At 38.2% G+C, this 22,171-nt stretch overlaps 5 protein-coding genes and 1 non-coding gene across 9 annotated transcripts; 4 read left to right on the forward strand and 2 right to left on the reverse strand.

Moving 5' to 3' along the window:
* The first annotated feature begins 246 nt into the window (after positions 1 to 246).
* TRNAT-UGU lies at positions 247 to 318 on the forward strand. The gene has a single exon. It is a non-coding gene; the product is annotated as a tRNA-Thr (tRNA).
* A 731-nt stretch (positions 319 to 1,049) lies between these two features.
* LOC125207489 (alpha carbonic anhydrase 4-like) lies at positions 1,050 to 3,506 on the forward strand. The gene is made up of 7 exons (XM_048106859.1): positions 1,050 to 1,263; positions 2,143 to 2,360; positions 2,450 to 2,556; positions 2,678 to 2,780; positions 2,863 to 3,021; positions 3,090 to 3,143; positions 3,273 to 3,506. The coding sequence occupies exons 1-7, from the start codon at positions 1,170 to 1,172 to the stop codon at positions 3,342 to 3,344; spliced, it is 807 nt and encodes a 268-aa protein (XP_047962816.1). The 5' UTR covers positions 1,050 to 1,169; the 3' UTR covers positions 3,345 to 3,506.
* A 3,842-nt stretch (positions 3,507 to 7,348) lies between these two features.
* On the reverse strand, positions 7,349 to 9,755 carry LOC125205962 (S-formylglutathione hydrolase). Its single transcript, XM_048105196.1, has 7 exons — positions 9,530 to 9,755; positions 9,126 to 9,243; positions 8,586 to 8,633; positions 8,187 to 8,383; positions 7,999 to 8,097; positions 7,845 to 7,910; positions 7,349 to 7,626 (listed from the first exon to the last, which is right to left on the reverse strand). The coding sequence occupies exons 1-7, from the start codon at positions 9,680 to 9,682 to the stop codon at positions 7,447 to 7,449; spliced, it is 861 nt and encodes a 286-aa protein (XP_047961153.1). The 5' UTR covers positions 9,683 to 9,755; the 3' UTR covers positions 7,349 to 7,446.
* Positions 9,756 to 9,993: 238 nt separating this feature from the next.
* LOC125205961 (probable glycerol-3-phosphate dehydrogenase [NAD(+)] 1, cytosolic) lies at positions 9,994 to 12,873 on the reverse strand. Of its 3 annotated transcripts, none has more exons than XM_048105195.1 (6): positions 12,730 to 12,873; positions 11,246 to 11,939; positions 10,932 to 11,153; positions 10,607 to 10,854; positions 10,376 to 10,515; positions 9,994 to 10,315 (listed from the first exon to the last, which is right to left on the reverse strand). In XM_048105195.1, the coding sequence occupies exons 2-6, from the start codon at positions 11,901 to 11,903 to the stop codon at positions 10,171 to 10,173; spliced, it is 1,413 nt and encodes a 470-aa protein (XP_047961152.1). In that variant the 5' UTR covers positions 11,904 to 11,939; positions 12,730 to 12,873; the 3' UTR covers positions 9,994 to 10,170. The 3 variants fall into 3 exon arrangements, with proteins under 3 accessions (XP_047961152.1, XP_047961151.1, XP_047961150.1); XM_048105194.1 differs by having other exon boundaries at positions 11,246 to 11,992; XM_048105193.1 differs by lacking the exon at positions 12,730 to 12,873 and having other exon boundaries at positions 11,246 to 12,643.
* A 3,195-nt stretch (positions 12,874 to 16,068) lies between these two features.
* On the forward strand, positions 16,069 to 18,117 carry LOC125207373. Of its 2 annotated transcripts, XM_048106677.1 has the most exons (5): positions 16,069 to 16,225; positions 17,095 to 17,137; positions 17,235 to 17,326; positions 17,400 to 17,511; positions 17,813 to 18,117. In XM_048106677.1, the coding sequence occupies exons 1-4, from the start codon at positions 16,157 to 16,159 to the stop codon at positions 17,508 to 17,510; spliced, it is 315 nt and encodes a 104-aa protein (XP_047962634.1). In that variant the 5' UTR covers positions 16,069 to 16,156; the 3' UTR covers position 17,511; positions 17,813 to 18,117. The 2 variants fall into 2 exon arrangements, with proteins under 2 accessions (XP_047962634.1, XP_047962633.1); XM_048106676.1 differs by lacking the exon at positions 17,813 to 18,117 and having other exon boundaries at positions 17,400 to 17,689.
* A 1,421-nt stretch (positions 18,118 to 19,538) lies between these two features.
* LOC125207372 (UDP-URONIC ACID TRANSPORTER 1-like) lies at positions 19,539 to 22,083 on the forward strand. Its single transcript, XM_048106675.1, has 4 exons — positions 19,539 to 20,197; positions 20,910 to 21,013; positions 21,308 to 21,536; positions 21,753 to 22,083. Exons 1-4 carry the CDS (start codon positions 19,754 to 19,756, stop codon positions 21,897 to 21,899), a joined length of 924 nt encoding a protein of 307 aa, XP_047962632.1. The 5' UTR covers positions 19,539 to 19,753; the 3' UTR covers positions 21,900 to 22,083.
* The last annotated feature ends 88 nt before the right edge of the window (positions 22,084 to 22,171 follow it).

Here is a 22,171-nt window from a genome sequence, read left to right on the forward strand (position 1 = left end):
AGAAAAATTCAAAGTTTATGTATATATATTTTATAAAAAACAAGAAAAAAATTAATAAATAATAAAAGTTCATGTATTTATGCACAAATAATCCTATTAAAATATATACGAGTAAGTTATTACGTTGGCCAGTGATAATTGGTTTGCGAGAAGTACAAGGTATGGTGTTGCAAAAAATCGTGTATTGGCGAAGGTTGAAGTGTTGACAGAATATATTATAATATAGGTTTGGAATTTAACAACGAAGCCCCTATAGCTCAGTGGTAGAGCGCCAGTCTTGTAAACTGGAGGTCTGTAGTTCGATCCTGCATGGGGGCAATTTTTAACATTCATTTTTATTTTTGATACCTAAATTATTGTATTTTCGTTAATGTGAATCTTCTTTAGAAAACAAAATAAAAATGAAATATTATTTCACCTTCTTTACCATTTTCATTTTCGATCTCTATACCTCTTATATTACTACAAGAAATGATGTCATACTACAATTAGATACTACAAGTTTAATTGATAATTCACACTTTGTTTGGAGTTAGAGGAAAGGACTTTTTGCTTCATTTTCATATATATGTACCAGTATATTTTAATAAAGAAATGAGATGCCACTTATCTTATCTTATATATATAATTTCATTTTAATAGATTAAAAAATGTTATATTTATTTGTTCATAAATATTAAAGCTCTATCTATTCAGATTTTAGCATATCATTTCTCAATTACAGTATAATAGAAGTAGTATATGTTTTTTATTTATGGTATTAAATTGAAATATTTTCATATGTACATCCCATAGTCACAAGGAAAATAAAATTTACGAAAAAATATTCTTTGATTATGGAGGATGCAAAGTATAATCGTGATAACCACAAAACGGACATCATCATTAAATGACGATTCAGGTGTTTATTCGTTTATTATGATTGAAAATTTGAAATCTTAGTCCCATACCCTACACTAGCGGCCCACCATACCCTACGTTCTCTCTCTAATTATTTTAGCGGTCATATTCTTGCAATCTACAACTATATATAAGTAGGCATCGAATTCATAAAACGGTGCCCCATTCCGAAATCCTACCACTCCAAGAATAGCATATTAGCATATTTAGGTAGGTGTTGTGCCGGAGCAAGCTCCTCCGCCCCAACAGCATATTGTGCTGGACGAATCATGAGCCGCACTCGATGTTCTTCCGCTCTCTACATTGCGTTTCTCCTCCTCTTCTCCCTTTGTGTATCCGTCATTGCCGATGAAAGTGAAGTTGGTTAGACACTCTCTCCCTCTCTCTCCATATATCACTATAACACAGCCCTAATTCGTTGATCGCAGAAAATTCTCCTATTTTCGTCCAATTCGTGTTTGCTAATTCCGTCTCTTCTTTTTGATGCATTCCTCAATCTGATTTTTGCTCATTACTTTCTTGAGTATTGATGTCAGATAATCATTGTTTTACCTGAGAATCAGTTCAATTCAACATTCTTTGATCTGGCCAGGTTGAGGATCATAGTCATAGAAGATGAGTAAATTAAGGAGGAAGATAGGACGATTTAATGGTCCTTTTGTCAGAAAAGCGAATTGAAAAATGTCTCATATTGTTTATACACATAATATTGGGGCATCTTTGACAGACAAGAATATGTCCACCTGACTGACTAAGTTTTAATAATGTCTAAGAAATAACTTATGCTAGTTGCATGCATGTGAACCAGGTAAGTTTGCATTTGCAGTATGTTTTATAATTGTAATTTATAAGTATATTATGTTTCCAAGATAAAAGCATTGTATTACTTTATATCCTTTTGATGCTTATTCCAGCTCAAAAATCTTAGTATACAATCTAGCTCACAAAGATTCCTAATATTGTTTTTGAGGCATAAAGCATGCAGCATTGCAATCTTTTATCAAAGTGAAACTCTTGCTTTTTCATGTCCTGCATTGGCACAACTTAAGAGAATGTGTGCTGATCGAATCTTGCTTTCTGTGTTATGATGATTTGCTTTGAGCTGTATGATCAAGATTCTAACATGATAATCCGGAAATGTTGCTATCTATGTACATTTTCTTGCAACTGATTGGTGGAATTGAACTAATCTAAGATTTGCATTCTTAACAAGTTATTTCACTGACTTATTCTTCGCAACAGAGGATGAAAGGCCATTTGCATACACCCCAGGTGCTACAAAAGGGCCAGGGAAGTGGGCTGATCTCAATCCGAAATGGAAGGCCTGTGCAAACGGGAGACTTCAATCTCCAATTGATCTTTCCGACGAGAGAGTGGAGGTCATGCCCAAACTAGGCACTTTGAAAAGGAAATACAAGCCAGCTCCAGCTCTAATAAAGAATCGGGGCCATGATATTGAGGTACACAGATCACACTTGGAACTGGAGCTAAGCAACATGTTTCATGTAATTACTTTGTGCCGAGCAAACAATTAACCGATTTTTATCAGGTTGTATGGCAAGGAGATGCAGGGGGTGCTATACTAAATGGAACGGAATACAACCTACAACAGTGCCATTGGCACACTCCTAGTGAGCACACTTTGAATGGGAAAAGGTTTGGATCATTTCTTCTCGTATCTCGACCATTACCAAATGCTACTAGCGTTCGCCTTTAACCGTACTCTTCCTCGGGCAGTGGGACTATATATCATATGAATGGATTTCTTTGCGTGCAGATATGAATTGGAGATTCATATGGTTCACAACAACTCCCTTGGTCATCTTGCTGTGATTGGTATCACATACAAGCTGGGACGTCCAGATCCCTTCCTGGCTAAGGTGAGTGGTTTTGAGTTATTGATTTTCTCAACGATCACTGTATGTTAGCAGTTGCTGATGATGTCTTACCGTCGTCCCACAGCTTCTAGAGACCATCAAAACATCAGACCATGATGGGAATCATTTGGGGGTGGTTGATCCTTGGGAGATCAAGTTCGGGAGCAGAAAGTACTACAGATATATCGGCTCTCTCACTGTCCCCCCCTGCACAGAAGGGGTTCTCTGGACAATACTAAAGAAGGTGAGTCGAAACAGCATCAAGAAAGGATTTGGCTGTTGAAGATATCTGACACTCTTCTTGTGATGCAGGTGAGGACTGTTTCAAGGGAGCAACTGAGAGCACTAAGGGATGCTGTCCACGATGTAAGTGCCACTGCTCCATAACTCGATCATTTCTAAGTTTCTTACTTGCTCCTCGTTTGTTTCAACCATAGATTTACATGTCTCTTGTTACATCTCTTTCTGAACCATCATGTTGAATGGAATTTGTAGGGATATGAGAGGAATGCAAGGCCAACACAGAGCTCAGATCTAGAGGTGTACATGTATCGTCCGGCTAATTAATTAATCAAATACTTACACGGTTGTATATGCTATTCTTGGAGCAGTAATAATTTTGGAATAATGGACAGCAGAGGATTACTGTGCTGTGCATTTTTATGTGTATTTTGTTAAATTCTTGATATATTTATATGATTATATCAGTATGTAAATGTTTGCCCAGAATTTAATGTGCTTCGTACTCACTACATTGAAGGTTGACTGACGTTAATGCCTGAACTTTGTTACTCAACCATCTAATTTTCACATAAATATACTTTCTAAATTGGATTGCACATAAACACTTGAGATAAACTTAGTACAAAAATTTTCACAAACAGCATTTTATTACAATGTTTTAAAACTACTACAGTCTACAGTCATATATTACGATGATAACAGATGCATAATGCTACGCCGTTTAGGAAAGTAAAGTAACATCAACACGTAAGAATGAAATTCCCAATTGGAGGAAGATAGCAGAAGAGAAGAAATTGTGAAACGAAGCAATCTGGATTCTCCTAATTAGCAATAAGGAAAGGTAATACAGTTAGCATGAAGGATTCATAGGTGAAAGACGCCGAACCAGAGAACGAGGTATCCAGCTTCTCTTTGAAGTTTGAATTTCTGAGTCAGTCCCTGCACAAACACATTCAACGTTAGAACCACCTTCATTGGAAATCTCTCTAGCCAAAGCTCCAACTATGTAATGATAGCTTGACAGTGGTTAAGAGGAGAGAGCAAGGAAATAAAACCAGTAAAGTCAAAAGTAAGGTTAGAATTTGTCAATGCGAATGAAAACAAAGGGAACAGAACACACTCTATGAAGTTGTCGTATTCGGAGCGCCTCTCTCAAGTTCGTTTGTGTCAATCTTGCCACTTCTGTCCCTATCCAAAATTTAACTAGGTCAGATGACATCTAGTACATGGGAGTGAGGCACCCTCCAACTCTAGAGACTGTAAAAGACTCTTTTGGGCCTATTTCAAGAAATAACAGCACACTAACCGAAATGAAACCGGACTTTAGACTTGTCAATCATCGAACACGACTCGACTAAGCATGCACTCACATTCAAGCTGCCATCCCCATGCATGATGCATGCGTCGTCTTGTCAATTGTCATACCACCAGCCAAAATGATTTGTGGCCAACAAATCCACATTGTCGATGCCTTTAGGGTGTCCACAGTAGTGGAGCCCATGAGCATGCCCAAGAAACTTGGTCCCTCACATGAAAACTTGGCCACCACGATATTGTGGGAAGTCCAAGCCCCAAATATTTTTTTTTTATTTTTTCTTATATTTTAATTTAACTAGAATAAAAAAAAATTTACTATAATAATTAAAAAAAATGCTTAATTTAATAATGAGTGATTTGAAACCAAATTTCTGTTGTATTATAGATAGGGGATAATTATACACAACGAATTTTTTTAAAAAACACTCATAAAATGATGCCACCGCCGCCTACTCGGTGGCGTCATCAGAATCCGGTACATCTTCTTCACCACCTTCGCTGCCGCCGCCACTGCCGCCCACGGCTCCCGTCTCCGACCCTTCGCCCCACCCCAACTTCGCCCCATCCTCTTGGTGACCGGTCTGTCGACTTCGCTGCGGCCGCTCTCAGCAGAGCGGTGTTGGTTTTCGTATATGCCACTGAACCTCTTCAAAGCTTTGGTGATCCTGCCGAACTTCTTCCGGATCTGGCCATGTGTACGCTCGACGGAGCCTGGTGGTTTGAATTTGTTGTACACATCTAGGACGCGCTTCCAGAAGCTCATGTCGGTCTAATCCGTACCAACTATGGCATCCGTGCTGACCGCCTCCCAGGCCCTGGCTACAGCAATGGATTCATCCTTGCTATAGTACGTCAACCGCCGACCGCCATCACCATCACCACCTCTACCGCCTCGCCGGCCGCTTCGCCCGCCGGGCCCCTGCTCTCCGTCGCGGCCGACACATCGGCCCCCACCGCCGCTTCGCCCGTCACCGCCGGCGCCTCTCCCACCGCCTTCTCTCCCCTTCTCCTCACTACCGGACGTCGGGGTCTCTCGTGTCCCATCAACTGTTCCCATGTGAATTTATCAGATTCAGACAGAAGAGATTAGGTGCATTGAAATTGGGAGGATTGGAAATGTGTGGATTGGAATAGCTAAGAAGGGGTGTTGATCGCGTCCATATTGGGCCGGTAGTCGCCAAACCCCGATTGGGGACGACCCACGTTCCTCTGCTGATGAGAGGAGGACTGACCCTGGTATTGGGGTGTTTGTAGCCACGGCGGCGGTGATTGCGGACTCCACATCTGGTTTGGAGGGGGGTGGGACTCGATCTCCACGGTTTGGAAGATGGAAAGTTTTCGTATCCCGAGTCTCCATAGCCGGGGGAATCATCACCTCCACCTTGCATTTTTGAGAGTATGAAAATTGTAGAGAAGGAAATTTAGGGTGTAAAAGTGAGGGTGAAGTGAAAAATGGATGGAAAGAGTATACATACACAAATTTCGAAAAATTAAAAAAAAATTTGAATTCAGGGCCTGGGCCGCGGCTCTCGGCTCCCTGCAATAGAGGGCCACGCCTCGCGCCCAAGGGTCCCGGCTGGGCCGAGCACTCGCCTCTCTCACAAGCACCCTCCCGCCGCACCCGAGCCACCTCCAGAGCCGCGGCGCCCTTATTGTGACGCACTTAGGCTTTAATAGCATAGTTTGTTAGTTCTACTTGCTTGGTAGAGATTTGAAAACTTGCAATTGGGCAAGAGCATTTTCATAAAAGTAGACGTTTATTCTTGAAAGTTACTCCCTCCGTCCCCGAATAAGAGTTACTAATTTTCATTTTGGTCCGTCCCCAACTAAGAGTAGCACTTCATTTTTACCATAAACGGTAAGTAGGTCCCACATTCCACTAACTCATTTCACTCACATTTTATTATAAAACCAATATAAAAAAGTGGGTCTCACATTCCACTAACTTTTTCAACCAATTTTTCTTTACATTTCTTAAAACTCGTGTCCGGTCAAAGTGCTACTCCTAATGGGGGACGGAGGGAGTAAAACACTGCTCCTTTTGATTACTAGCATTAGTAGTACTATTTAATATTCGTCGTTGCATTTTTGGAATATAATATTTTTTTTGAAAATACACATTTTCTTTAGTTATTTTTGCTATTTATTTGGTTTAACATTATACATAATTTAGGGTTCAGATAAGGAATGTGTAATTTTCGGCTACTATAGCAATATTCTGATAACTCAAATTTTTTTTTTTGTGGAAAACGCAATAGATTTAATTAGCTAAGTAGTGGAATATTTTAACATAACGAGAAAAAGTTGGCCCAATATCCTAAGACAAGTAATCAACGACGTGGAGTACTTGCTTTCTTAAGCAACGCCACGCGTACAAAATAATTCGTACAATGCTACCTCAATTGGTAGTACGCGTCAACACTGATCTTATATTCTTATTCAAACGAGAAATTGATATCCCTCTTAACTAAAATATATCCGACAGACTACTGCTACAGTGCTACTACTATAGGGAGAATCATTTACGGCTAATAATATTTCGGGTTATCTATTTGTAGAATATTTTTCATTTTATCTAGCAAATTCATATTTAGGTAGTTAAATTATTAAATATTTCAGGTGATGTCTATATTGCAATTTGCAAATCGTTGTTTAAAGTGTTTTTATTTATTGAGAAAAAAAAAAAGAAGCAATTCAATCCAAATAGATAACGAAACATCCAATATTATTGACCAACACACTATAAAGACGAATAAGGTTTTAAACATTTTTTTATAACAAAAAGTTGCTATTGTGAAAAAAGATTTGTATAGTGGTTTTTATAAATAAGTACTACTATTTTATAAAAAATTCAATCTCCTATTTAATTTGCTCTCATTAACGCATCTGATATATGCAGATCTTGAAATGCATGTACATACTATTATCAAGCATTTTTAAGTGTTAGTAATTCAAGCACATAGATTCTGCGTTAAGGTAGGCGATCAAAGCCAGAAAACGAGAGGAGAAAATCAAACACAATAAACAACCACCTTTATTGTCTTCTACATAATTTTCAAGTTCAAACAGAAGCAAAGTCCATTCTGACATGATCTAGAGCGCCATAGCATCACAGATTAAGGGCTTGAGCGTGGTGGCGGATATGATCGTCGATGAACGTAGCGATGAAATAGTAGGAGTGATCATAACCTGGTTGCATTCGGAGCAGCAGTGGCACCATGGATTTCCGGCAAGCCTCATCAAACTTTTGCGGCTGGAGCTGTTCACTCAGAAACTTGTCCGCATCTCCCTGCACAAGACAGAATGTTAAGATATCAGCAACCACCTTCGCTCCTACTATACTTTTGACTTGAAAGTAGAAAGAAATGGTAGTGTCTCAAGTCCAAACATACAGATGTTAACTGAACAATGAAGACACAAGCACAGTTAATCACAGCAATGGTTTTTCTATCAGTTCAACTATAATGTGAACAGATATTTGAAGTGATGGAAAAAGGTAAATTTTACCTGATCAATGAGAATAGTAGCTGAAACATTGGTATACTTCGATACAAGAATGCTGGCATCATACTCCTGCATATTGACATATATCTTATGTTCATGTACTTAATTTTAAAAATACACCAGCTTCAAACAGGCCATAATCACAGAAAGATCATACCTCCCAGGCAGCCTTGTTTTCACCTAAGTAATTTGTGAATGCTTTCTGGCCCCATGGACAGTTTATAGGATTTGCAACAGGAGCGAATGCTGACACCGACTGTAAACATGCAATGTGCAACTTAAGCAAAAGGATTCGGGTGCAAAATAAATGAACGCCAACTAGAACATAGAATTGTACGCATCAACCTTGTACTTGTCCAAGTTTTTTAGGTAAATTGTCAGTGCTCCATGTCCACCCATGGAATGACCAGATATAGAAGCCCGAGACGTGTCAAGCTGAGGAAAGTTCTCCTTAAGAACTGCTGGCAACTCTTTCACAACATAGTCGTACATTTGCCAGTTCTTCCACTTCTCTTGTGTAGCATTCAGATAAAATCCAGCACCTGTTCATCAGAAATATTTAATAAAACAATAATACTAATCCTTCATCTTGAAGATGACTGTGTTTAAGCAAGCAGGAATTAGGAGGCTCGTTGTGAACTAAAAAAGCTGCTAAGACAGGTTATATGTCTTAATTTACATCCATTCATGAATGACAGGGACATAGACGAAGGAAGGTAAATTATATAGATCCTCTTTACAGACCTACACCAAAATCCCAGCTATCAGCTTCTCCTTCAATGTTCAAGCCCCCTGAAGCGAAAGGAGACAGTTCATCATTAGAACAATAACAAGGTATAGAGATATGCATCTCTAATGGTTTAATCAGGAAGGAAAATAGGGAGACAAGCATTAAAAAGGAATACGGAAAAATTGTTAACAATAAAGCACATGCATAAATTGAGAACCATATAAAAGCAAGGCTTCATATTCCTAACTCAAAACAAGACTTGGGACACCATGATAAGACGCGGCATGCTCCTCATTTACCATATAGTATAGAGAGGAATCAGCTAGATTAGTCATCAATATAACATGGGACCTGATGAGATTCCAGGTGCAGAGTAAAGAATCTCAGCTGCTATCAATTATAAGTTGAAAACTCAAGCTAAAACAAAGCCAAGTTGAATCTTTGAAACGAGTTGAAGTCTGCGAGTACCTTCTAAACATTACTAATTCTTGACAACAACACTTTCACAAAGTGCATTAATATATAAAATCCAGCACAAAAACAAAGAGACTCACTAGGAGAAGTGTCTGGGGCTATCAGAGCAACACCCTCAGCAGAAGCAACACGCTGAGCACCGGATTTAGCTATAAAATTCTCATCATTGCATGTAAGCCCAGACAGCCAGTAAAGTACCTTAAAATCATCAAAGCAACCAATGTCAAACAAGGTTTTCACTGAGCAGTAACCCCCAAATTTTCGGGATTTCTGCATTTGCTACAAAATGCAAGAACAATCAACCTAAGCTAATGATATTTCCCAATATAATACACCTCAAATATAACATTATAAAACCCAGAAAGACGCGAAACCATACATTTCCCCCAATTCACTAATTACTAGCAATTCCAGCAAAAAAAATACTATTAGGTTGATGAAATGAAAAAAGAGACAATATTTGCAGAGATTAAGACACACGCACAGGGAATTTTTGGGAAGGAGAAGATGAAGGAGGGAAGAAAATGTGGAAGGTCATGGAGCAGCCGAGCGTTGGGCTGTAGTGTTTGTATCGCTTGTTGTATCCATCGAACATCTTCGTGCTGCTGATCTCTGTAGGTTTTCCATCGGACTCCATTTCTTTCACACACAACACACACTAAAGAAGCTCCTCTTTTCTGTCTTCAGCCTGTTTCTGAGATATGATTGATCGCAGTCGCAGAGATATTTCTAGCAACAGTGACGGAGAGGTGAGTGAGGGATGATGGGCCTTTGGGCCTCAAATAACATGGGCCGGATCTTTCTTCTTTTATAAATTCAAATAATTTGGGTTATCAAGTCCAATTTGCTAATCTAAAATATTATTAAAATGTCAATTAATTTATAGTTTATGGTTAGATTTTGTTTCATAAATCTTGCGATATCTCAAAGTGATTGAAATTGAACTTGATACTCTTAATATATTTATTGGGATCAGAATGTTCTTGTGAATGTTGATACAAAGGGAATGGTCTCAAACATCAAATAATGTGAAAACCGTCCAACTATGGGGAGTCTGATTAATTTGAAGTATACAAAGAAATCCATGTATGCATGTATATATCCTTGGATTAGAAATTAAAGAATCTAATTTAAGTGTGATTTTGGCAAGGGGTGGCCAAGGAGTGAGGGCCTGTAGAAGGCATGTGTCTGTGCTATCTCGATCCGGTCGCGTGGATCATTGAGGTTTTCGTCTCTCAAGGCTTCGAGGATAGCTTGCGGTCCCTGCTCCCTGCACTCGAGTATTTCAACGCTCAGAAATATTCCAACTAATTTAACTGACTCGACTCACCTTGTGATGAGGATCTTGTACAAGATCTTGAGGATAGGGCAGAGTTCGACCGGGGCAACCGCCTTGTTTGAATCCGGATGCAGCACGTTCAAGCTAGGCTGCCTCAGCAGCTCGTAGAATGCTTCAATTGCAGACACTCCCTGCAACACAAATACATAATGTATGTTGTCCTAAATCAGCTAACCACAACAAGAATCTATCTCACTTATATCATAGGTGTTTGAAGTAGACCTGAATAGTCCCTTTGCCACTGATGCTATCCCCCATATCTAGGCTTAGTTGGCCCTTGGCTATCATCTGTCCATACCATGCGTTGCGCCCTTTCAAAAGGGTCACGTACGTGTCTGCAAGCAAAGGCCCTGCAAGCTTCTCCGGCTCTTCTGTCAGCAAGTGCGTGATGAAGATCATCTCCGACGTGCAGTGAGCAAAATACACTGATTTCCCGGTCGCACTCTCGTTGGTTAGAGCTGCCACCATGCCTATCAAACACACGTTTCAACTCAACACCAAGTTTTGTAATGCTATATGTGCGGATTATGATCAACAAAAATGTTACCAGCTCCAATTGCATACACATTTTTCAAGCCTCCCATGACTTCATGTGTGATGAGATCGCTGTTATCCCACACAATGAACTGAGGCTGCCTCAAGAACTTTGCAAGGGGCAATCTCCATTTCTCTGATCCACATATACGCGCGTTGCCATACTCCTTGTTGTAGATCTCCGAGGCTATGTTAGGCCCTCCCAGATACAGAATGTTCTCTATTGGGACTCCAGCTGATATCGCATAGTCAGAACAAAAATAGGATGAGTAATGACGAATGCAGCTGCATATCTCTATGTGACTAAATTGGTTGCAATCGACTTACTTTCTTGGCTGATCATCTGTGTGGGGGTGATTATCCGAGGAGACGGGCTGATCTCTGCCTCTATCCCCTTTGCCAGAGATATGATGACCGGTGTGGTGATCCTCTCCTTCCAATAATCCCTAATCTCCTCAAAGACCTCACGTGTCTCAGTCGAGGGCAGGCCGTTGATGACAATATCCGCATCCCAAACCGCCTCCTGCAGGTTAGTAACAACCTTCATAGGGCAAAGTGGCGTGTCAATCATGTTGAGGCAGAAGCCGTCTTTCAAGATCTCATCAGCATAGAGCGTCCGGTCACCCAGGCGCGCCTCGACATACTTGAGATACGCGCATCTCCTTATCAGCCTCCTCAGCACGTCCTCCCTTGAGTTGATCACCTCAAACAGGTGCTCAGCTGTGGCTCTGTCGACAGCTCTCCCAGGCCGTCTCCATATCCTGATCTGGACCTTGTCCCGGTACTGGCCATAACTGTCTTGAAGTAATGCTGCAAAGACACTCCCCCACGCACCTCCTCCAACACCTACAATCTTCAAGAGGTCTCCATCGGCCTTGCCTACGTATCTACGAAGCTCATCTAGCTTCTCCTCGGAGCCATTGCTGCTCTGTACGACCCCGTTTGAGTGCGTGCAGTTGTTTGCAACCTCAATGCTGCCAACCATCTCTTCCAAGTATAAGGAGCTCAAGTTTCAACAAGACTTGGCAAATTTGCAAGTGCAAAAGGAGTTGCTTATCAATGATCTTTCTGAAACTAATCAAGAAACTTGTATTTCTTCAAAAATCCAAATCAAGACACGCTTATCCAGAATTTAAACTAGTTTTCAAGTGCAAAGGAAAATCCCAAAAAATTGCAAGAGCAGGAGTTGCTTGTCAATGATAACTATTCCAACAACAAAAATATGAAGGAGAAACTAATAAAGAAACTTGCATATGTCTATAAAAGTTCAAATTAAAACACTCTTTAGTAAGAATTTTAACTATAGCAAGTGCAAAAGGGGTGACTTATCAATGATCTTGGACTAAAATCACAATTATTCCAACACAAAAAAATGATGAAGAACACGAATGTATCAAGAATTTATACAGATGTTCTATAACTAGTGCTAATATTTTCTGGATCTATATGATCAATCTAACAACCAATATTCAATCAAAGAAATCTGGGGTTGGCGGATAATCAGAAAAGCAGAATCTTTTTCTAGTGAAAAGTCCACCCAACTCTGAACTAATTTTATGGTCTGATCTAATCCCTACTCAATATCCAACCCTTCAATTCTTTAATTTTTGTTAATCCCAACCACAAATATTCCACAAACAGACAATGCACAGTCAGATAAAGCCTAATCTCTTCAAAATTTAGCTTCATTGCATATGTAATATCACAGCTGAATATACTAAAATAAAGAAATGGGAAACTTTGTGAATTCCGCCGGAGTTTGTTCAACTACCAAAAATTCTAGAAAAGAAAAGGGGGAAAAAAGCACCAACCTTTGCTTGAGTGAAAAATTCAACAACTCTGGAATCTTGAAGAGGCTACTTAAAAATATTAATTGTTTTTAAAATGATTGAAATTGCATGCACCTCCTAAATTATTCATAGTTATTCTGTGTCTGGGGTCACAACTAGCATTCAGAATACAGAAACGTGTGTGATGTTTATGTTGTGTATGAATATGAATATATAGTTAGTGAGATAAAGGTGGAGAGAGAGATAGAGGAAGTGGGCATTGATTGAAGCAGTTGGATGCCAAACCATGCATTTAAGGTGGTGGTAATTAATGGTATGGAATGGATCCAACTTTAACAAACGGTCATTAATTTCAGAGGTTAAGAGTTTCAGCTGCTGCAACTACTTCTCATTTTAACTAATCAATTTTATTTTCAACTGATGATGCCTGTCCAGCGAAATTAGAATGACTACCACCAAAAAGGTGGGTGTAATATCATCCCATATACTGGAGCTGATAATTCCTACACAGTACTCCACCAAATAAATGTTTGAAATAATGTAGTCTTGCAAGCTCTTGCTAGAAAAAAAAGCTAGAAGATAAATAAAATAAAGTAGATACTCCCTCCGTCCCAATAAATATGAAACGTTTGCTTTTCGGCACAAGATTTTATGTATTGTTGTTTTATGAGTTAAAGAAGAGAGAGTAAAATAAGACAGAGGGAAAAGTAGATATAAAGTTATTTCTATTTTAAGAAACGTTTCATTTTTAATGGGACAACCCAAAAAGGAAAATGTTTCATTTCTAGTAGGAACGTGTTACGGACTCAATTCCCACATCGGTTGTGAGAACAACTGGTGTGGGGTATATAGACTAAATGGGCTCTCTCTCCTAACAGGCTAGTCTTTTGGGATGAGTTCTCCTGTTTGGTCTGTATCAATTGGTGCTTTCATTGAGAGCCCAAACGGTTCGGAGTGGTGGCCGGGCAAAGAACTCGCCGTGACCAACGAGTACGTTTGGGACCGACTCGGAGTGGTGACCCACGGAGTGGTGGCCGGGCAAAGAATCCGCCGTGACCAACGTGGCCGTGACCAACGAGAACTCGGAGTGGTGGCCCACGGAGTGGTGGCCTGGCAAAGAACCAGTCGTGACCAACGTGGCCGTGACCAACGAGGACGTTGGCCCTTAAAGGAGGGTCGAATGTTACGGACTCAATTCCCACATCGGTTGTGAGAACAACTGGTGTGGGGTATATAGACTAAATGGGCTCTCTCTCCTAACAGGCTAGTCTTTTGGGATGAGTTCTCATGTTTGGTCTGTATCAGAACGTTTCATTTCTAGTGGGACAGGGGGAATACAATAAAAAGGGACAAGATGCAAACTATGATCTTCTTCAAGTCGAGTTGAGGTATCCATCTCTCAGCAAGATGAGATACGCCCTGGCTAGTGCCCACGGATTGGTGCAACGTCCCCAAAGATAAAATGACTTTCCTTCTATTGAGTTGAAGCACCTCAAATTCGTAGGCACCGGCGAACTTGAATTAGAGGCGAGAACCGAGCAATGCAATGCTCCTAAAAGCGAACTAGAATGCTTGAGCGCTAGAGATAAGAGAGAATGATTTGTTGGTGTGTTTCCATCTCTCAAATCCACACCTACTTATAGGATAAGAGTGATCACATGAGAGATCTCGGTATTAAGGCACCTCATAAATATTTGGAGGTTACAAAAGATGAAAGACCAAGGCCTAGCCTTTTCAAATTTCACACGTTTTTCCTATAATAAAATAATAAAGTTTAATATATTATGCATCCGGATATGTTATATTGCTAACCTTTTACGTTGCTAATTCTACTAATTCATCAACATAGTATATTAAAAATGTTAATATGCACAATAATATTTAAATATCAACAGATAATGTCAATACAATATATTGAAATGTCAAAAAAATTATGTGTTGACATGGCTATTGCTCGGTGAAGGATATGTTTCCAAGCATATTTCCCGGTTTCCAGTGAATACCGAGTAGTACACCGTATATTTTAGCGCTAAAACCATATGATAATAATCTTATACTATTGGCTATTGGCCTATTGCAATGCAATGGCATTATGGTACTACATTAATTTGTATACTTCACATCATAATACTAGTAGTATTATATTCTATAGTTAGGTCCCTATCGCGCTACACCATTAATATTGTATGAGTAAGATTTAATTGAAATTAATTGTGAAAGTTTATTTAAGTTTCATTTTCTTTTACCACATAAATACACACAAAACCCAATGAATTAAATCATCTTTTTCTGCGCCAGCTAGTAAAACTATCTCTTCAATTAATTTGCACTATTCATTATTTTCATTTAAATTATTATAAAATTATACTATTTTATAACAATATAAAAAATGAAATTAATTTATTAAATTCATAAAAAATAAAATCCTATGAAGACTAAAAAAACTAAAAATTTACAACTCCTATAACTAAAATTTTACATTTTTTTCATTCAAAATTCATTAAATTATACTAGTAATTTAAAAAATTCCCCAAACCCCTCCCCTCCCTGCCCATAATTCATCCCTCTCTGGCGGCGCCTAGTCTGCAATGGGCATAGAGCCGTACCCCACCCCTTGTCTTTGTCATCCGACCCGTCCCCCCGATGAGGGTACCACCCGTTGGAATGCTTGGAGTGGCACAACACACCTTCTCGAGTTCTATTGTGGATGCTCCTAAGCAAAGGTATGTGGACTATCAGAATAAGTATTGTCAAATATACTCCCTCTGTCCCATTAAAAATGCAACGTTTTCCTTTTCTGATTGTCCCATTAAAAATGAAACGTTTCCTAAAATGGAAACAACTCTATCTCTACTTTTTCATCTCTCTTACTTTACTCTCTCCTCATTCACTCATAAAACAACACTACATAAAATCCCGTACCGATTTCCAAATGTTGCATTTTAAGTGGGACGGAGGGAGTATTTACTAAAAATAAAACTCTAAATTTCAATATGGATATTTTTTAAAAAATGATTATTTCAGTTAGCACCAACTATAGATCTCATGTCAATTTAAATTGAGATAAAAAAAAAATTAGTACTATACTCTGTCTAATAAAAATATGACATTTTTTATTTTGGTGTGTCCCTTGAAAATATTTTTTTTTTCTTGTATAATAACTTCTACTCCCGAGTTGATTCTCATTATCCACAAATAATATTCCAATTACTTTTTCTTTCTATATTTTTTATTTTAATAATTGTATATTAAAATATATATTATCTCAAATATTCATATTTTTATGGGTCATAGAATATATTATTCGACTCGGTTAACAATTAACCAGAAAATTGAATAAGAAGGCTAACTTTTCCCTAATTTTGACATTTCTGCTAAAACAAATTGATCTTTTACTTTGTTAGTACAACTATCTGAGTTCGCATTCGTCGTGAGGGAGGGAGCGAAAATGGCGGCGGAATCAAACAATCTCGAAGAAACACTGAGGCCCTTTTACCAAAGAGCTTCTGAAGCAGAGGTTTCATTGCTCCAACTCTTATAAGATTCTTGATTTTTGTTTTATTTTTGTATTTCATCCTTACTGCTGTGTGTGCGCGCGTGTTTGTTGATTTCTGGATTTGGCGTGTCGTTCTTTATTGATTGAATGCTATTTTTTCTCATACTTTATTTCCCTTTCTCTGCTTGTGCTTATTGATGCGGGGTTAAGCCATGAGTTTCTCTATTTGAATTGAAGAATGATATTGGATTGTAGCAAAAATTAAGGGCATTTGCTTAACATTCTTTATTTTATTCTACTTTTTTCAGTGACCTAGTATTTTTACTCTATGCTATTGTAGATAACATGGAAATATTAGGAAGCGAACCTTTTCAATAATGTTATTGCTGTGGTTGTAGAGATGCTGCTTGCATATGTGCATAAAATCACATGCTCTTAGTAACAAGTTACTTCCTACAAATGCGTAATTACTAATGCACAAATCACATTCACTATATTCACTCGGCAACTACTTGGCATCTGTTATGTTTTGCCAAAATAGTTAACCCCGAATTAGACCATAAATACATGGCTTCGACTTATGTGACATTATAGTGTTCACCACTTCAATTTGATTTTTTGGATGGAAACTAGCAAATTTGATTTTTTGGATGGAAACTAGCAGCAGAGCAAAATAAGAGTTCAGCTCGAGTTTTGGAGTCTCTGTAACTTGTAAAAAGGTTCTGTCACCAAACAATATAGGAAATTTTTTTAGTGAAGGATCTGTCACCTACAATACTAATAATATCTAGGAAATTTTTTGTCCATCGTTTTAGTGAAGGTTGCATAATCTGTATATATTTTGATTGTATTCCCATAAAATGTTTTTGACACTTGATTACGCTGTGAAGGATCGCCTGGCAAGACTTGAAGCTTCACTGGCCAAAAACAAAGGTATTCTCAAGATTCAGGTTCACTTCCTCAGCTGAAAACTTGGACATAAAAAACGGTACTCTGATTTTTGGTCCCCTTTGCAAATGGTGTTGTTCAGGATCTGGAAATGACGAACAGCTTAAGTTGGTGGGCGACCTCCAATCACAGCTCGAGAGTGCAAAGGCCGAGCAGCTTGCTGAAAGGGAAAAGGTAGTGTTCATTACTGGGATCTTACAGTAATGTGTTGAATTAAAATCCACCTTTCTGATTATCCTTGCATCAGGCTACGAAGGAGTTGCAGAGGCTTACAACTGAAAATGCAAAGCTAGAATACCGGATCATACATCTTGTTCGAGCATTGAAGGAGGCTGGTAGCAAACCGGTAGCTAAGTAAGGTATGGAGAATATGAACTGCATTGATAGCATGTTCTTTTATTGGAAACTGATTGTTCTAGAATTCAAGATCTGGTGAACTGGAAACTAGATAAACAAAAATTTGTATTCGAGCATTTCGAGCTTCTTTTGTGAAATGATTAATTTAAATTAAAGAAATTTGCTCTCTTTGAGTATGAATCCTATATGCATTTATACTTCTTTCTATAGAAGATCAAAATATTCTCTCTAAAGATTATGATCTTTTCCGCCTAGATTTCAAATCTTTGTTCAGTGATTTTTTTCCTCGCCACTTAACAACAGAGACTCATTGCGGCTGTTTACTTGATGCGGAGTCCAAGTCAGGACTGAACAGCTACTTTGCAAGTATTGAGTTTATCTGAAACATTGGCTTTGCAAACTCTCACCATTTAACCTCTCATGTTGTTAAGTAACCTGGGAAACTAATTAGATCGCGTATTCTCTAGTGTGGAGAACTTCGTTCCAACGCATATTTGATCATATTATGATTGCTCTAGCTTCTCTCAAAGAGATGTTATGTCTGATCATGAGCAGATTGATAATTTGCTTTCTATAGTAAAGAAACCAAAATGCATGTTTTACTTTCAGAGTAAGCACTGAAAGTAGTTATAGACTTGACATATTTTTCAGTAATATGGACTTCACAACAAAATTACCAACCACTAGTCACACCTTTTTTTCCTTCTGTGAGTCATGATCGATGCTTAGATTGTATTTACAGATGAGAACATACAAAATAGATGAATGAGTATGCTTGATGTGTAAAAACTAATTTGATCGAAAAAGGATAAATGTGAGACTTAGAAATATGCGCGTATTACCATAGTAACAATTTCTCCAATCCAATAAGTTCTTGCAGCTGTTCCCTCCGTGCAACTTTTGACTCCCCTGAGATTCCTAACTAATAATTTCGCCTTGGTCTTGATGCATGGTATCGAGCCAATAAAATAATACAGAGGGAAGTTGCTGTAAATAGGCACTCCTCAGTCCGGGCTTAAGTCAGATGTTTTATTCGACACAATAATTTAGAAATAGATGTTTAGTGAGTTAAATAAGAAGATACTAATAACGTATAAGAAGAGGAACTAAATCATTTGACTTGAGATGATCCGAAAAGGAATACAAACTTATTAAGATTGGACGGAGGGAGTAGCTATTTGAGTAGTGAATTGAGTCAATTATGCTATTATGTGTAGTGTAAGTCAATTAGGGTATTCACAACCCTATTCTTTGAACCATTTCTTCACTACACTATTTATGGACCTCATACAACTTTTCGTCATACCCTAAAAAATAGCTCGCATAGTCCACCATTCCTTCACTTAAGTATTGTGGGGTCCCATTTTTAATTTCTTTAAATTAAAAATGTAGGAGTAATCAATGAAAATTTGTTCATCTTAAATTGGAATTAACTAACTTTTTTAAATTAAAACAAAGCACCAATTAATAATTCTTGAAATTAAATATTACATGCTTAATTAAAATCCTATTTCTTAAAATTTTAATAAAATTTAAAATAATGATTTTTTAACAAATATTAAAAAATAAATATAAATAAAAAATATAGAAAATAAAAAAAATCAAAATAAAAAATAATTAAAATAAAACAAATGAAACCAAAATGAAAATAAACACACTGAAGACACATAAACCAAAGGTAATGATACTTCTCTTGTATTTGATCTTTGTTCATTTTCATTTGAAGATGGATGATATGTCTGTCGATGTTAGAGATTCAACGTTGGATAAAGTACAAAGTATGATTGTCGTATTTCACATCAACTTACCACCGAATAATTTTCTATTTTAGGATTTTAATTTAATCATCTTTAGGATTTTTAATTTTTACGATTTATTTCTTTTTTAAATGTGTAATTTTAAAGAAGTAATTTCACTATTATATATTACTACTATTATGTATAATAACATAGGATTGATAACGTGACATCGGAGGAAGATCGGGTAGAGTGGTGGTGTGAAGTATGCATTGTTGAAGCGTGAAAATTGAAATGAAAAGCCACGGATTAAGTGAAGTTAATCATGATATAGGCGCGGTTAGGCAGACTCCATCGCCTCCACCTATACAACAATAATTTGGAAACACACACCAACAATAATTCATCCTGCAATTGCAGAACACAGATCTCTGCAATTAATCCACAATGTCCAACAGGAAATGAAAATCCAACAATTCAATCCAAATCCAACAACACAAAATAAACAATGTCATCTAAGAAGGACGCAGTGTTCATCATCAGCCTCGTAATCCTGTGGTACTCTACCAACATCGGCGTCCTCCTCCTCAACAAATTCCTCCTCTCCAACTATGGCTTCTCCTTCCCCATCTTCCTCACAATGTGCCACATGTCCGCCTGTGCCGTCCTCAGCTACATCTCCATCATCTTCCTCAAACTCGTCCCCTTCCAGCGCCTCAAATCGCGCTCCCAATTCTTCCGAATCGCCACCCTCAGCATCGTGTTCTGCGCCTCCGTCGTCGGCGGCAACATCTCCCTCAAGTTCCTTCCCGTCTCCTTCAATCAGGCCGTCGGCGCCACCACTCCCTTCTTCACCGCGCTATTTGCGTATCTCATGACGCAGAAGCGGGAGGCCTGGGCTACCTATGCCTGCCTCATCCCTGTCGTGGCTGGCGTCGTCATTGCTAGTGGGGTATGTATGTATGTATGAGTTTTTTTTGCTTCTGATTCATCTGATGATAGATTTGTATTTTGTGATTTTTCTGCTGCATCATAACTAAGGAGATTTGTGGCTTTGATTGGCTATTTATACTAGATCTAAATATTGATGCATCCTAATTGATAGTGTGGTTTATGGTAACAACAATTAATTTCCGTTTTCCCTTGTTGGATCGATTCGATCTCTCACTTTTGTTACTACCTTTGGCTGTTCACTTTAGAAATGAATACCAGATCTGCGATCTTGTTACTTCGTGTGTTTTATTTATCACGGTATGTTTATTTAAGTGTTGCTTGTAATGTAACTAAATGATCTAAAGTTTAACGAATTTACCATGTTGTGCAAAGACTATACCTTCACTTGCGTGGTTATCTTTTGTTAGTTAGACATAATAGGATCGGCAGTGCTCATACATGTTGATTTCATTCACAATTCGCAATGTAATATCTATCCACTTCCTGTATATCTGCAGAAGTTGTCAACGTGCTCGAGCTACTTTCGTAGTTCCCTTAATAACAGTGAATGCTGCAACTGAGCTCTGTTCTGGAGCTATTAGTATATTCACATTTTGAATTTAGTTTAAAGCAGTACTTTCGTTGGTTAATGGCATCTGTACTAGCAATTGTTTCATATTCAATCTTGGTTTCTGGTTTCTGATATTACATTAGTTTCTCGTCTCTTGTAGGGCGAGCCCAGCTTCCATTTGTATGGATTTATTATGTGTATAAGCGCAACTGCAGCAAGAGCCTTCAAGTCAGTGCTTCAGGGGGTCCTTCTTTCTAGTGAAGGGTAAGTATCTAATCGAAATGTCTGCTAAACTATTTTCTGGACTCTCCTTTTGCCTTTCCTGTATGACTTCTTCTAGCTGAAAAAGGAAGCTTTAGGCAGTAAGTCTAGACTGTTTCACATTTTATTTTCTTCAATGATTAACAGATAGAAGCTGAAGGAGAAGCAACATATAGTCTAGCTGACTGTCTTAATAAAAACATTGTTGTATCCGTGTTTTGATAATCGTTCCTCTCTGTTGGAGTTGATCTTCTTTTTCTGAAAGCATAGTCGACAATATACCACTTGTTCTTGCAGGGAAAAGCTAAACTCCATGAATTTGATGCTTTATATGGCACCAATTGCTGTTGTAGTTTTGATCCCAGCTGCGTTTGTAATGGAGCCTGATGTGCTCGACTTAGTTGTCACGCTTGGAAAGGAACATAAATTCATGTGGACTTTTCTTTTCGTCAATTCAACAATGGCTTATGGGGCGAACTTGTGCAATTTCCTGGTGACTAAGCATACAAGTGCCCTAACGCTCCAAGTACGTTTTCCTCAACCAGCTTGTGTGTATGGATGGATAGTATTGAATACGTTTCTTTTAAGGGTGTTGACACCACAATACATATGATAAATAAGACCACTGATGTGATCAAATTAGCATAGTTCGACAAGAATTACTAATTTTATGGAACTTACACCACACTGCGAATTTGTTTATCTATCTGAAGTCTTCTGGTACTTGCTCATCTGTGATCAGGTTTTAGGAAATGCTAAAGGTGCAGTGGCGGTTGTCATCTCGATCCTCATCTTCAGAAACCCAGTCACCTTCATCGGTATTGCTGGTTACACCATGACAGTCATGGGTGTCGTTGCCTATGGAGAGTCCAAGAGGAGACTCAAATGAGCTTTCGTGGTGCTATTCTTTGCGCGTGATCTTATCCTATGTTCAGTAGGAATATATAGAGGCATCTATTTTAATTGCAACTACAAGAGACTTAAAGATCAGTGCTTGCACATTGTTGTGCAAAACCAGCTTTAGATAGTTAGATAGAGTTTATTTTTTGGCAGTTCCAATTTGCATTATATCATGCCCAGAATCAGACTAGTTGACAAGTTTAGAAATGTAAGCTTATTTTTAGTGATAAAATTATGGATTTATAACACAGCAAACAAGAA

Source organism: Salvia hispanica, chromosome 2 (assembly GCF_023119035.1).
Source record: "Salvia hispanica cultivar TCC Black 2014 chromosome 2, UniMelb_Shisp_WGS_1.0, whole genome shotgun sequence".
Classification (NCBI taxonomy): domain Eukaryota; kingdom Viridiplantae; phylum Streptophyta; class Magnoliopsida; order Lamiales; family Lamiaceae; genus Salvia; species Salvia hispanica.